General features: G+C 39.5%; 3 protein-coding genes across 9 annotated transcripts in view; all 3 read left to right on the plus strand.

Moving 5' to 3' along the window:
- Positions 1 to 49: 49 nt before the first annotated feature.
- Positions 50 to 5,610, plus strand: LOC105916452 (secretagogin). The gene is made up of 11 exons (XM_012850982.3): positions 50 to 315; positions 1,346 to 1,416; positions 1,788 to 1,883; positions 2,232 to 2,321; positions 2,537 to 2,593; positions 2,670 to 2,747; positions 3,243 to 3,298; positions 4,283 to 4,328; positions 4,449 to 4,508; positions 4,856 to 4,924; positions 5,294 to 5,610. The coding sequence occupies exons 1-11, from the start codon at positions 246 to 248 to the stop codon at positions 5,417 to 5,419; spliced, it is 819 nt and encodes a 272-aa protein (XP_012706436.2). The 5' UTR covers positions 50 to 245; the 3' UTR covers positions 5,420 to 5,610.
- Positions 5,611 to 9,304: 3,694 nt separating this feature from the next.
- On the plus strand, positions 9,305 to 10,997 carry LOC105916453. Of its 2 annotated transcripts, XM_036145506.1 has the most exons (5): positions 9,305 to 9,453; positions 9,527 to 9,570; positions 9,651 to 10,154; positions 10,266 to 10,848; positions 10,934 to 10,997. In XM_036145506.1, exons 1-4 carry the CDS (start codon positions 9,431 to 9,433, stop codon positions 10,826 to 10,828), a joined length of 1,134 nt encoding a protein of 377 aa, XP_036001399.1. In that variant the 5' UTR covers positions 9,305 to 9,430; the 3' UTR covers positions 10,829 to 10,848; positions 10,934 to 10,997. The 2 variants fall into 2 exon arrangements, with proteins under 2 accessions (XP_036001399.1, XP_021165391.2); XM_021309716.2 differs by having other exon boundaries at positions 9,651 to 10,848.
- A 2,501-nt stretch (positions 10,998 to 13,498) lies between these two features.
- LOC105916444 (MTSS I-BAR domain containing 1) overlaps positions 13,499 to 15,922 on the plus strand; it is a 72,140-nt gene continuing 69,716 nt past the window's right edge. For 3 of the 6 annotated variants that reach the window (XM_036145507.1, XM_036145508.1, XM_036145509.1), the window contains exon 1: positions 13,499 to 13,948. In XM_036145507.1, the coding sequence (XP_036001400.1) occupies positions 13,877 to 13,948 (72 nt within the window). In that variant the 5' untranslated portion in view covers positions 13,499 to 13,876. The remainder of the gene's footprint in view (positions 13,949 to 15,922) is intronic. The other 3 variants (XM_036145510.1, XM_036145511.1, XM_036145512.1) reach the window with 1 other exon arrangement.

The following is a 15,922-nucleotide window of genomic DNA, read 5'->3' on the forward strand; positions in this document are numbered from 1 at the left end:
CCATTTCTTTCTATTCATTTCCCTCCCCCTCCCATATAAAAGGCTGAGCCTCCCTTTTCTTTCATCATTACTGATATCAGGACACGCAAAGGGAAAAGCCCAAGAAGACTTAATTTCAGTGGAATATTTCTTATCTCTGCATCTCTGCAAGATATTTTTTTTTTGTTTTTTCTTTTTTTGTTTCTTTTTTTTTTTTTTTTTTTTTTCTTGTCACAAACCCGACTTTTGAGCTGATCTCCAGAACCATGGACAGCGCACTGGACAGACTTGATGCCGCAAGTTTCTTACGGTTTTGGCAACATTTCGACAAAGATGGTACAAAAACTTATATCGTTCTTAATATCTCCTTTCTAAATGCAAACTGTTGTCAACAAGTAGAAAATATGGATTTTGCTGTCATTTTTACTTATATAGGTAAAGTTAATGGCAAAAAACAGTTCAGTAGGCACCTTTGTTTATTATTGACTATATGATGCATTGATCAGCTAATCCATTCTAATCCCTTAATTTAATACTTTTTACCATTTTATTGGGAATTCAATGTTCTCAGCAATATGAAAATGAAAAAATATATATTTCTCAAAGAGCTAAGAGTATATGCAAAGACCACTTTTCACATATAGATAGGGAAATTAAGAGGAATTGAAATGTATTCATAGTTAAGGAACATTAGTATTGGATTGTAATGATAAATGTTATTAAATTTATCCATATAGATATAAGTCTAAATGAAACAAATTTATATTTTTAAAGATGCGTAAAACAAGATCTTTGAATCCAGTAAGATTTCTTTCCGTGATGTTGGAAGTAGTTACTCTGAATCATAAAACCACTTAAAAGCTCCTTATAAAAGCTTTTGTGAAAGAACTCATTAAACTGTTTATTCTCTGTTTGCTGATTCAGTCTTTTGAGAATTGCACATTAGATCTTTAATTAACCCAAGAAAAAAAATTAAATCCCAAACATCAGCTCCCTTACATGATAGTTGAAGTACTGTGGAAGATTATTTAGCTTTTGGGTACAGAGAGGTCACCTTAATTATTTTATATTTTTAAAAAAAGGGTTTATGGAGCTCCTTTATGTTACATTTTAAGATAAAAAAAAAAAAAAATCAAATGATCAAAAGAGACTATGGTTAGATGTCCTGGTATGTTCGTCCTCAGTAAAAGCTCATACATTAATTCAGGAATATTTAATTTTCTGAAACACTGAAGGAGAGAATTTGACATTTTATATGTCAATAAAAATGTTGAGATAAATTCACTATTTTGTAGTTTTATTGGGTTTTAAAGCATCAAAATGCTTTAGTAATATAGGGAAATTCTTACAATATTCTCTTTTATAGACAAAGGCTACATTGAAGGAAAGAAGATGGACAACTTTTTCAAACACATGTTGCAAAAACTGGGAATGAAGGTAAATCTTATGCATTGAAGTAGATCTTTTACATTTTACAGGTTCAGACTTTGAACACTTGTTTCATTATAAAGAATAAAACCTGATTCTTACTCTCTATATACTTTGTTTGTGTCTCCTTTTAACAATGTAGGTTTATTTCTTATTTGTAATTTAAGTCCTGATTTCAGCTACTCTGGGTTTGAAGCTTGATGGGACTGGGCTTAAACTATTTATTTTAAATAAATATAAAAAGTCTCTGTATACTATATATATATATATATATATATATATATATATATATATATATATATATATATATATATATATATATATATATGTATAAGCAAAGTAGGAGGAAAGCACAATTAACATGAAAATGTTGTTTTCAGACAGATGAGATAACAGAAGACATAATAAGACGAATGAGAGACAGATTTGTGTCTCCGTATGACCCTACTGCAGACAGAAATGTGCCAATCGAGGAGGTAAGGCTTGGGACAACAGCATTAGAGTTGGGTTTGTGTTTATATTATTTATTATTTATCCTACAGATGGGACAAATTGAACTGCAGGCACATGGTTGACTTGTGATGAGTGTGATTGAACAGAACTTGAATCAGTCTGGCAGACTTATTAAGGGCGTATTATAAATCAAACCTTGCTTTGTTCTTTATTCATGATTCGCCTCTGATTTCAAACTGTATGAAAATACAGACGGTAACAAAGACCGTTATGACTTGGCATCCTGACATGCATCAAAAACATAGACAGTAAATTTGTCATTCTTGAAGGAAAAAGATCTACCCCAAAAACTCTGTAATGTCTGTTTCCAGCTGGCTGCCATGATGCTTCCAGAGGAAGAGAACTTCCTGCTGTTGTTCCGCAGAGAAACTCCGCTGGACAACAGCGTGGAGTTCATGAGGGTGAGGAGAAAACACCAAACAACAGAAATTAAACACATTTAGTACTGTCCTAAGAGTTACCAGTGGAAACTAATAACATCCATAGAGTTTCATAAAGCTCTGTATTAAAAGATAAACATTCAGGTCTGAATAAAGGCTTATATGTCTTCATAAATGCATTAATTTAAAAAAAACTCTCTAATGATCTTATTATTATCTGCCTTTTTGCTTTACAGATTTGGAGAAACTATGACACAGATAGCAGTGGTTACATTTCAGCCAATGAGCTTAAGGTAACACGTCTGTGTATATATGCACAGTACCACGTCAAATTAGTTGTAATACTTAGAAACTCTTGCTTCCCCTCAGGGTTTCCTACAGGACCTGTTCCTTCAGCACCAGAAATCCATCACGCCTGAGAAGCTGGAGGAGTACACTGAAACCATGGTAACAGGGCATTCTGCCTATAGTAATAGCCATCTATACATATATTCATAGTACATGTAAACTCTGTTATAATAACAATCATCTGTATATTATGCTATTGTACATATCTGTAAAACTCTATTCATAGTAATATCCACCTGTATATTATATTCGGTACATATCCAGCAGTAAATTTAGTTCACAATACTAGTTATCTATATATTAAACTCATAGGACAAATCTATCAGTAAAATTATGTTTATAATAGTATCCATCTCTATATTTATTCAGTAATAACCCATGTCCTGTACATATGGAACCACTGCTTATTCTGCACTTGCTGCTATTGCACTTCTGGTTAGACCTAAACTGCATTTCGTTGCCTTGGACCTGTACCTGTGTAATGACAATAAAGTTGAATCTAATCTAATCATCTAATCATCTCATCTCGACCAAGCTGCTAAAATGTCATTTTCACTCACCGCCATCTTTGCTCTGCCTTCCATGTACCTGCAGATGAAGATGTTTGACAAAAACAGGGACGACAGGCTGGACCTGAACGACATGGCCAGGTACCATTGCTCTGAAAAGCTTGCCGAATCCTATCTGTAAATGGCAGACAGCTTATTCTAACGATGAATTCAATTCATGTCAAAAATACTGTATTAATCCCAAAGAGAAGCTAAATGCTGGTATAACTCGTTTCATGAGGGTTTCTTTAATCAGCCGTTGCTGATGGCTGCAGGCGGGCAGGATATCCTGTAGCGGTCTGACTTACAGCAGATCTGGAGAAGCCTCTGACTCTTGGAGTTGTTTATTGAACAGTTTGATGTCTGAAGAAAAACAAAAGGCATATTTGCAATGTCACAGCTGATTTGTCTAACAAACATGAGTGTCAGAAGTGCATGGAGGAACAGTCACAGCACACATTTCCTCCTCATGCTGGTCACCAGATTGGTCACACACTACGATGTGGGATGGCATCCCATCCTTCAACCAGCATGTGTTGCAAGACAGCCAGTGTGGTTGTGTCTGTCACTCTAGGATGACCAACAAGGGGTCTCATTAAAGGGGAAGTAAACAGGCTTTCTGGGTTTATAGGATTTATTTCTTAGAAGCGTCATGACAACCATGAAATAATAGGATCATGCACAAATTTGCTGATATTTTATGCTTGGGTTTATGTGAGTGGTGCATTTTAAAACTTGTCCTGTGTGAATTCAAGAGCTTTTTGGACCCTAATTAGTTGCAGTTAGTATTTGGGGCCAGTTCCCCTAAGTGTTTAAGAACCTTTTATTTCTAAATTGTTTTCTTGAATTTAACATTTGTATATAAAGTCTATGCTGTCTCTATTTAATGGACTTTTTAAATGTTAGTAGCGCCATGCCCTGCAAGGGGCTTTTTTTGTGTTGTCCTGCTTAAGTTGACCTGTGTATTCTTAATTATTATCAAAACTAGTAACAAAATACGACGTAAATGTCAACAAATTCATGAAAAAATATTTTCATTTTTACATCTCTGCTGTTTTCTTTTGTATGTGTGTTTGTGTGTCTTAGAATTTTGGCCCTGAATGAAAACTTCTTACTAAAGTTTAAGACAGATGTGAGTTTGAATTTTAAACCTTACAAAATTTGCACATTTACCTGTTGGTAATTGGATTTGATAATGCACTTCCAGATATAATGGACATCAAAGCTAGTTTGTGTGTTTCTGATGTCGTAGGCTTGCAGTCTTGAAGACAGAAAGAGGGACTTTGAGAAGATTTTTGCTCATTATGATGTCGTAAGTTCAGATTCCTTTGGGTTTGTTCTTTCTTGCCTGCTCTTTTACATTGACGTTTATAAGAACTACTTGAACCTGATTATTTTATGTTGTTCATAAAATATAAGGCCAGAAGAGGATGGTTTGTGTAAAGTTAAAACATTATACATTATAGTCATGAGATGCAGCTGCATTACACTGCATAAAATCAAATGGCAGCATTATTGTACACAATGCATATTATATTTAAGATATTCCACTATTTTTACAGCAAAATGGTTTAACCAAACTTAGACTATTAAGAACAAGAAAAGGTGCAGCTTTTATACCCGTATGGTGCATAAATGTTTTTTTTTTTGTGTGTGTAGAGTAAGACAGGTGCACTGGAGGGTCCTGAAGTCGATGGATTTGTCAAGGACATGATGGAGCTGGTAAAGGTAAAAACGAATCAAACATTTCCTGATCGTTGAGCCATAATTCTTAGATAAACAATACAATTTATGATGTGTAACATGATGACTCGGTTGCCAGCATTGTTGACTTACAACAAGAAGGTCTGGGATTCCCATCCAGGCCAGGGGCCTTTTCTGTATGGGCTTTGCACCCTCTCCGTGTATGTATATATATATATATATATATATATATATATATATATATATATATATATATATATATATATATATATGTGTGTATTTTTTTAAATTAATGGAAACCCAGTGCAGAAAAAGGATATAGAGACCGATTCAGACAAGCACTGCGATGTCTGACCTTTCTTCTAACATCAGCTCCCTCTCATATCTCTGCAGCCCAGTATCAGCGGGATGGAACTGGACAAGTTCAGGAAAGCCCTGATGGGTCACTGTGACATCAACAGAGACGGAAAAATCCAGAAGAACGAGCTTGCTCTCTGCCTCGGCCTAAAATTCAGTTAACCGTCTTTGGCAAAGTGTCTTTTTTTAATCTTATATGCCTGTGTCCTACATATCTATCCACGCTAAGGTTCTCTGTTTATGTCCTTTCATTCATTTGACCTTTTCATGCTACTTTTCAGCACTTTCATTGTGGCTGTATTACAAGTTTTCTTCTTTTATGTAAAACAAAAACTTAACCTTACCTAAGCACACAGGAAAAAAAACAACTCGATTTTGAAGGATTTATTTGAATTATGTGAAACTTGTATGGCTGCATTTTTGTGACGTGATAATGATAAAGTGTGAACTTGTGTGTTTATGTAAAAAAATGTGAAATTAGTCAAAACTGTGATGATTGATAACATTAAATAAAACTTTATCTGTGAGTCAAAGATTTCCTGCAACAACACAATTCATAGCTGAAATAAAAGTTAAAGGCAGACAATAGGAACAGTTTTATTATATCTATGAGCAGGGCCTACAGAGCATGGATACAGTTTAAAAATGAATAAAAATATTAATAACCACCTACGGTGAGGCCCAAACTTATCCACACCATTGACAAATGTAAGTTTAATGTTATCTTTTATTTTACATGCATGTTTCTTCTAACCCGAAGTACAATTTCTATTCATGAAACAACCTAAACTTCATTAATAGAAATTGGGGGGGGGGGGGGATATTAGAGTGATGGCAAGGACTTGCATACAGAACGAAATTTCTTTTCATACAGCTCAGAAAAATTGCAGTAACTCTACAGGATACGTTGCTGTGAATTTACAGTACAGGATTAAAATGCAGTGATAAATTGCAGTAATTTACAGGATACATTCCAATTGATTTTCGGATAAAGTGCAGCAGTGATTTAACAGTAGACAGTTGAAATGTAAACAAATATGCAGTAAGTTTCCGGATAAAGTGCAGCAGTGATATTGGAGACAAAGAGTTGGGCAGCATTTATAATGCTGGATAAGGATACGATTACAGATGTGCAAATTAGCGAGTGTGGTACACAGTCCATTTTATACTTCAGCAGTTCAACAGTCTGATGGCAGCAGGGAAAAGGCTTTTGCAGAACCTGGTGGACCTGCAGCGGATGCTGTGGAACCTCTTCCCAGAGGGCAGCAGGGAAACCAGTCCATGGTGGGGTTGTGAGGGGTCCCTGATGATGTTACGGGCTCGAGACACACAACGCTGTGATGAAATGTCTTTAATGGAGGGAAGAGGAGCCCCGATGATCCCTTCTGCTGTCCTCACCACTCTCCTCACGTTCTTCCAGTCGGAGGCACTGCAGCCTCCACAGCACACAGAGAGACAGCTGGTCAGAATGCTCTCTATGGTGCTTCTGTAGAAAGTCGTGAGGATGGGCGGGGGCAGGCGGGCTCTCCTCATCCTCCGCAGAAAGTACAGTCGCTTTTGTGCCCTCTTCACCAGTGACGTGGTTTTTACAGTCCAGGTGAGGTTGTCTGTGATGTGCACCCCCAGGAACTTGGTGCTTCTGACCACCTCCACAGCTGAGCTGTTGATGAGCAGTGGAGCATGGTGAGTCCGGTTCTTCCTGAAGTCGACGATGATCTCCTTCGTCTTCTCTACGTTCAGGATCAGGCTTTTGTCTTTGCACCAGCCTACCAGCTGCTCCACCTCCTCTCTGTAGTCCTGGTCGTTGTCGTCTCTGATCAGGCCCACCACCGTTGTGTCGTCTGCAAACTTCACGCTGTGATTGGTGGTGAACCCGGGGACGCAGTCGTGTGTCATCAGGGTGAACAGCAGGGGGCTCAGGACGCAGCCCTGAGGGGAGCCCGTGCTGAGGGTGATGACATCAGAGGTGTTCTGTCCGACCAGGACTGACTGAGGTCTGTTGGTGAGGAAGTCTAGCAGCCAGTTGCGAAGGGGTGTGCTGAAGCCCAGATGTTCCAGTTTTCTCACCAGATGCTGTGGGATGATGGTGTTTAACGCTGAACTGAAGTCCAGGAACAGCATCCGCACGTGCGTGTTCTTCTCCTCCAGGTGTGCCAGGCTCAGGTGAAGAGCGGAGGAGATGGCGTCCTCATTGGAGCGGTTCTGTCGGTAGGCAAACTGGAACGGGTCGAGTGTTGGGGCGAGATTGGAGACGATGTGTTCCTTTACCAGCCTTTTCAAAGCACTTCATCATGATGGGAGTCAGTGCAACGGGCTGGTAGTCGTTGTAGCAGGTGACTTGAGGTGACTCAAGTGAAGGAGTCCTTCCAGCCTCAAAATCTTGGAGTTCCTCACCAAAAATAGATAAATCATCAAAATATCTGTGGAAAGATACAAAAAGCCAGTCAGCAATTATAAGTAGGGTTTCATTGCTATAATGCCAAAAACATTTTTCCACTGATGGATATCAATAGTTTGCCACATGCTATTCTTTTATTGATTACAGTAATTGTTTTTTTCCAAAGCTGATACAGACATTTATTAAGAGATGCATGTTCCTGTCAGAAACAAACACATATTTGTTGAAAGAAAATAACCTTCAAATCTTCAGATCAAAATGGGTTAGGGTTACGGGTAATTTGAGACAGGGAGAAATGCAGTTCGGGCTTCATCATTACAAATATTAGCCCTGCATTTATAAAGAACCTTATATTGTTTGAGCATGGGCTAAGTTCCATAAACTCAAACTGAGCGTGTCTCTGTTGCAGGAAGCAGCCCAAACATTTATTTAAATATGTGTATGAAGGGGAGAAGTCCCAAAGGATCATTCAGGATTAAACTCAGACTGTTCCAGAAGAAAAACACCAGAAAAAGAGAGCCCATTTAAAGAAATTACCTTTCTCTTTGGTCTATTTCTCATTAAATATATTAAATATATAAGTAATTTCCCTCTGGGATTAAGTAATTTCCCTCTGGGATTATTAAAGTATGTCTGATTCTGATTAGATTCTGACATTTTAACAATATTTCATCCCAAGTTATTTCCGTTGAGACATCTTTATGTAAATTCCCCTGTTAGCTATAATATAAAAAAAGAATACAAGTTGTTCCTCCGGGTAAATGTGAGTCTGTAATGAGACATCTTTTAAGCGGTGATCATTATAAATTTCATTTACAGGTTTATAGAAGGTATGACAGACTAGGTGCATTTAGTTCAGTTTAATAATAAAGAACCAACTGACAACAAGTGTCATCTGCAAATATGTAGACCACCTTGGTCTGAATTGATTGATGATCAATTGAATTTATTCTAATAAAACCTTTTATGTTGTCAAATTAGGGCAAAAAACACTCCAGTTCAACTCTAATTAGAATCTGATGTAGTCAAATTCAGATTACCATGCAAAGCCTGTTGGGAAGGACGTCTCATTGTCACAAGCACAGTTGTCAAGCCGGTGTTTTTAGTCACCATTTACCTCCACTTTCAGAAGATACTGTGGATGTGTAAGGCTTGAGTAAGCTGCAGATAGCTTCAAGAGTTAAATATTCTCATGTTTTAACAGCAGGGTGTCAACAGTCTCCTAAAAATAAATAATAAAAAAATAATAATAATAATTAAATAATAAAATAAATAAAAATAAAAATTATGCAGTCAAATAGAGTATAAACGCTTATTTTTCATTGGACACAGAAGAATTAAATTGCTGATCACTGCTTTTTAATACTTTATTAAATGAAATATTTTTAAAAAAATAATAATAATAATTTTGCGAGAAAATCTCATTGTTGAAGAATAACACTCCAAGAAGGGAGAAATTGAAGCCCAGTTCAAGAACTTGCCCTTTTAGAGAGACTGCAGCAGCTAATTGGGTGGTTCACAGCTGTGAGGAGTGAAGCCAACTGACACTGAAAAAAAAAAACAAATCTGCCAGGTTACCAAAAAAGACCCCAGCTGCTTCCAATTATTAATCAGTGAGACAATGCCTGGTTGACTGTGGTCCAAAGCACTTTAAAAGGAGCACAGGCACAGCAGCATGTATGAAGCTGTGACTGGGATTTCTTTTCTTTTGGGTCCAGTCTGCTGACAGCAATCGGTTTACAGCCTGTTTGGTTTCAGTTTTCATAACCAAAGAAATGGCTTCTGGATTCTGTGTGAGGTAGGACTTTGCTTTGAATTTCTGCTTAAAATGTTTTAATTATGACTAATGGTTTTGTTCTCACCTCTTTCAGCATGCTAATGCTCTCTCTGATAACCGTTGGGATGCATGCAGCAGGTATGAATCCATGAAGTGCACAAACTGTCACTTTTAACTATCAACAGTAAACATGGATCTTTATTTTTATTTTCTTCTAGGAAATGTCCACCGATATGGAAGTAAAACTGTTAGACCTCATTCGGCGCAAGCTGGGACTCTACCCCGCTCTTACAGACCAGCACCCTCCAGTTATGAAGGCTCCCTAAGGCCAAGAGCTTCTGTGGCTAGCTCAAAAATCCCTGGACGTTTGTCAGCTGAAAGTTCCAAACCGTGGGGTTCAGTGGCTGGCCATGGTCAAAGTGGTTACGGCAGGCAAGTAAATAGTTACAGTCAACCAAGAAGTGTCTCTAGTTACAGGTCTACCTCAGTTCTGACTCCCCAGCAGCAGCCGCAAGCTAGAGTCTACCAGAGGCCAAGTGTGAGGGAACCTTCATCCCAAGGGGAGAAGCGATATGGCTCCAGTGTTGTATCGAGTGGCGCAATTGAGATACGTGCTCCAGAAAAGCCATCTCAGGTGCCGTCCAGTTCACCAGGCACTGGCGTTCGCAAGACCAAAGCTAAAACCTTGGACAGTGTTAATGCTCAACTTGCAAAGTCTCCAGGATCAGCTGCCCAGCCACCCAAGAACCACCCTGCGTTCTCTGCACCTGCGGTGCTACAAACCAACAAAGCCATGTGGGACAGCATTAATGCTCCGAGCGCAAAGTCTCCAGGATCAGCTGCCCAGCCACCCAAGAACCACCCTGCGTTCTCTGCACCTGCGGTGCTGCAAACCAACAAAGCCATGTGGGGCAGCATTAATGCTCCGAGTGCAAAGTCTCCAGCTTCCACTGTGCAGCGTCACAAGCGGCCTTCGTCAGTGCCTGGTGTGCTGCAAGCCAATCCTGGCCAGTTGCCAATTTATACCTCTAGTGCGACGTCTCCACACTCTACTTCCCAGCGGCACCAAAAGCCCTCTCCTTTTTCAGCACCTGTTGTGCAGCAAACCAACCAAAGGTGGGGTGGCATGTTCTCTAACCCCAGGAGTTCAAGACCAGTAGCATCCGGATACTACAGAGGGCTGCAGTCCGGCCATCCAGCGGCCCGGCAGCAGGAAAGGATGTTGACTCGCCAGCCAATGCATTTGGGCTCTCCAGCCACCAGTGTGCGCCAAAACAAAGATGTCAGCTCATTTCCACAAATGAAACCTGGCCTAAGAAGCTCTAGACCAGTAAACATGGCGTCTCTCTACCAACATGGCGGTCGGCTACCACAACTCTCCTACAACAGAGATTGATGGCCTCTGGCATCTTGATTGTAAGTAGTCTGCATATTCAAATGTTGAGACACTTGTATTTATAGGTGTGTGTGTGTATAAATGTTTTTATGCTTCTGTTCCCAGGGTCCTAGCCCTCCTGAATGGCTTCGTGTGGACTCTCACCGAACTTTAATAAATTGCTTAAATCTACATTGTCTGACTGTGGTGTCTTGCTTGATCTAATGCAAAACTCACTATAGATGGCTATCCCCAGAAATGCCTGAAAAGTAAAACTCAAATATCTGGTAACACCTTAAGATGTGGTGTAAGGGCTATATCTACAGGCTCATGAGTGCTGTACTTGGGCACCCCTTACTTGAGATTTCAGTTTTGAACTCAAACCTTTGAATCTAGCGCTGTCAAAAAGCCAGTTTCAGTGGGTAATAAAAATGTAAGTGTTTAAAGCATATGATTTGTAAAATGATTCAGACTTGAGTTTGAGCCCTGCCTTCTCAGCTTTACTCCTGCGCATTATTCCCTTCCCTCTTTGCCTCTCTGATAGCAGTTATTAGTTCATTCTCCCCCCTCAAGGCAGATAATGACAAAGAACCATGCTTTCTGGGTACAGACTGTCACCCCTGTGTTTTTGCTCCCTGTCATTAAGCAGCAGGCCTGTGTGGTTAAAGTGATGGAACTATGCAACACTGCCAAGTTTTTTTTTTTTTTTTTTTTTTTTTTTTTTCTTTCTCCTTCCCTGTAGTTTAAAGTGGTAGTACAGATCCTTTAAAATTGTTCAGTTTACAGCTAAACTTTGTTTTAGACCCAAAAGGTTCTTGAGTATCTTTGAGCTCATTTTGCCAAGATTGAACAGCTGAGTTTGGTCAAAACAAACTAGTCTAATGTACAATATTAAAATCAAATGCAGGCTGCTGTACCACAACACACCAAGCCCGTTTTGTCCTGTTGGACCTTTAACCTTTTGAAAAGGTTATCAAATCTGACTTTTTTTTTTTTTTTTTTTTTTAATTCAACCAGACTTTACTTTCCACTTTTAGCTCTTACAATGCAACCTAGATTTGTGGTAGTTCCTGCCTTTTGAGTAAAAAGGTCAATTGCACTAAGTTTTGGATTGCAAGCAAATGTGAATTGGGGTGTCTGTTTTCAAATAATCCAAAGTTCTGTTCATTATGTAATTCAGTGTCATCAGGCTTATAACTTGCATGAAGAAAATGACAAGGGACCATTAACTCTCATATCTGAGTACTTGAAATGAGCAAGACAAGTATTAAATACCCACTTTTGAAAATCAGGTTTATTACTTCCAAGAAATCGAGTACAAAATCTGAGATGTTGAATGTGTTTTGCTCGTGCATTAGACTCTACATGCCACAAATTCTTCCAATAAAATGATTTAAAGTCCATAATTGACTTCAAATGTCACCTCAGTTTAATTCGTCTTTCCTGTCCATGGGGCATTTTACTCAAACCCTCAACTTTATATAGTAATTCCATCAAATGTTCGCCAGATGGCGATGTGGTCACACAGATCGACGTGAGAAGCGCTTAACGAACGAGCTGGAGGAAAATGTGCTGAGGTACAGTAAAACATAAACATAATAGTAGACCCCGCATTGACTGTCGCTGCGCAGGAATTACGACCGCCATCTTGGGGCGGTCAACCTGTTACCCTATCCTGCTGATTCAAGCTGAACACACTGATGATGCCTCAGCACTGTGCGTCTTATTTTTGTTTAAATCGAGGGACTATCTACGTCAGGGCTCAAGGGATAATTTTTCACTAGTAAGATGAAAATATATTATTTATATTTTTTTATTAGAATGTGATTTTTTTTTTCTCTCCAAAATTGCATCTGCTCCGTGAAGGCACCAGAGCTGTGTAAGACATCAGTGAATAAGCAGTATATATATATATATATATATATATATATATATATATATATATTAGTAGCTATAGTTCTAAAGTTTTAGGCAAAAAAAACGTGAAAATTAGTTCGATATTCAACGAGTTCTAATTGATTAAAATTGATTCTGCGCCTGGTCAACACATTACACTGAACTGAGCTGTCGACCGCCCCAAGATGGCGCCCCTAAATCCCGTCAGCGCCCATAGACGAAAGCGGTCGATGCGGGGTCTACTCTTATATTATGTCTATGCAGTAAAACACCTGAATACTGGAAACAGAACATGTCCGTATGTTTCTCACGTCGTGGGATTTTTTTCTTTCTTTTTTACGTGGAATACTATATAACTTTCTGTATGATGCACCGAACACTTTTTGACATCAGTTTTTAAATGTTGTAAAAGCAGGAATACCTATGCTCCTTTTTTATACAGCAGCAGTCAACTGCTGTATTCGCAGCATTTTTTTTTAACAAACATAAGTTCCTGCATTGTGTAAATTATTTTATTTACTTACAATATTATTTTTTATTTGTTTTAGAATGATGAATAAGGGTTTATTGTTTATGTTGTGACACGTTTTATATTTTTGGTTGACTGCTCTGTTCATTTATTTATTTTTACATTTTTTATTTTTTTTTATTTTGGGACTGTTAATTATGTTCCTATATTAAGTTTGCGTGTTAACCCCCCATTACTGGCTCAGTAATGACTTCAGGACCGTCACCCTGACAACATCCTGTCCCGAATGGAAGGCGTGGCCAGGGCCCTGCGCGTCCACGCCCCAAAGAAGCGCGCTCCCGTGGCCCGTCCCCTGTCTTGGTGCCTGAGGCGCAGCTCTACGTGGAAAGTTGCAGCTCTCCCCGGCGGTGCCGCGTTCCTGTCTGCTGTCACTTCGCTTCCCACCTCCGTCATGCCTCTCCTCCTCCTCCTGCTGCTGCGGACATGGGAGTTACCGGCTGCGCGCGGAAACTAACCGGCTCCGCTGCACCGACTGTCCGCGTTCAGGGCTCCATCACCAGCCAGGGACACCCCGCAGCGCGACGCTGAGGCTTTCTGCTCAGTTCCACCCTTTTCTGTGATTTGTTCGCTCGGCTCCGCGTCATTTATGGACTCCGGGAGCCGCTGGTGAGAGTGTTTGCAATTTCCGTTCACACAGCCTGAAGATGGAGACGGTGATGGAGAGGGAGTGCAGCGCGCTAGGGGGGCTTTTCCAGACCGTCATTGGAGACATGAAGGTAACGCCAGTTAAAATTGTTGCTTCTTCCGACTTGTGATCGCAATCTTCCGCTGATAGAGCACGTTTCAAAGTGATCCTCCGGGCCCTGTTGCACAAAAGCAGGGGATGGTGTGGGGTAATTGTGTTTGTCTCTCTGATTTGCAAGCGACATCATTAATTTGCTAATTATCCTGGAGGGAAGGGAAGGGAAGGGAAGGGGAGGGAGCTGGCTGGGTGGCAGGCAGTAAGCGGCTGCAGCCTCTTGCCTCAGTCGCAGGTAAAGGCAGGTTTACCAAGGTAACCAAACACAGGAAAGCTTCGCATGCATCAATCACTGTTGCTTTAGCGCTGCAGGAGATGGAAACACAACTGGATGCAAAAAAAAAAAAAAAAAAAAAACTCAAAGAAACCTAGATGTTTTATTTAGAGGTGAGGTTGACTTATTTCTGAGAAAAGCGTGTGATTGTCAACTCTTTAAATTAAGATTGAACGTTTCCCTCCAAAAGCATCAGGAGAGATTTTTTTTCTACTTTCTTTCCTCTGGAATAGAATCAGATTAAATGAATGGGTATTAATCAGGAAGTATGCTAGTGAAAAATTAATGAGTAGCTATTTTAAAGCTGTGCTATATGTTAGGGGGAAAGGCTCAGCTTTTCCTTCGCAGATGGCTCCTAAGAATGGGAGATCATCTTCAGGCAAATATGAGACTGATTTAGAAATGCAGCAATCAATCATCCAGAGATCAGAATCTGCAATCAGTTCCATTTATGCTTCAGAGCATTTATCTGAGTCAAAGTACATGTTGTTAGCTGATCAGTTAATAGATGAATGAGTTTTTTTGTGATATTTGAGTTTTTGCTGATCACCAAATATGCTCCATTGTCTGTTTGTTTTAAAAACTACCCCCCTGGTGAAATTCCTTGCTGCAATTATTTTGGCCCTATGTGTAATAGGCCTTTTAAAGGGGACATACCATGCAAAATCCACTTTTTCTTTAGCCCTTGAACACATTTTGTTGAGGACTTGGAGTCTCTAGGAGTGCAAAACATTTGAATTTAGTCTGTTCAGGTGCTGCATCAGCATCTTTATATTGTGTTTGGGTCATATTTTTCAATCAGTTCAGTTTTCTGTGTTCCCTATTAGATGTTTTGAACTATTTAGTCACAGTATCTGCTGTGGAGCTGCTAAACAACTCATGGACTTCTGGTTTACCAGTTTCGCAATTCCGGCAGTTTTATTTTTTGTTGCGATTTTGTGGTCCAAGCTGAAGGATGCCAAAGCTACACGTGGATAAGTCAAACTATCCGGTTGTTGGGTATATTAACCCACAAAAGTCATTACACTGTTCCCCAGCATACTACAAAAATGGCCGAACTGGGTGGAGTGGAATATTCTGTGACCTGTAGGGGGGCGGGGGTGTAAAGTGTCTCCTTTACATTTTAAAGAGACGGCACCAAAACGAGTTGCTCCCAGACTCACCTCAGAACAGGAGCAAACGAGGAGCTAAACCAACAAGGAATTCCGACCACAGCATTGCAGTTTAAATTTACTTAAACCACAACTGAATGATTTAAAGGTGAAAAGAAAGATCTCAAAAGCATGTGTGCCCTTTAAAGCCCCAGTGTGTAGGATTTCCACACTTTTGCACCATCTAGTGGCTCACTAACAGAATTACAAACGGCTTTGCCGTAATATCTACTACAGAAGCCTCAGAGTATAATAAGTATGACAATTTAAACATGTCCTCCATGTAGTAGCTACTGCTAATAGCTAATAGCTACAGTCATCGTGGGAAAAAAAAATTTCCACTGGTGTCAAGTCCATTTGTTTGTTGATGTTTTTTTAAGCTGTTTGTAAATTCCATGAGTCGAGGTTTTTTGGGCTCGTTTCTGAATATGCAGTCTTATTTGGGATCTAAAATGATGTAGACTCATTACCATCGCATATCTACATTATGTCGCAGTGGGCAGAGCTGACCTATGTTTTGTTGATT

The sequence above is a fragment of the Fundulus heteroclitus genome, chromosome 13, assembly GCF_011125445.2.
Source record: "Fundulus heteroclitus isolate FHET01 chromosome 13, MU-UCD_Fhet_4.1, whole genome shotgun sequence".
NCBI classification, from domain to species: domain Eukaryota; kingdom Metazoa; phylum Chordata; class Actinopteri; order Cyprinodontiformes; family Fundulidae; genus Fundulus; species Fundulus heteroclitus.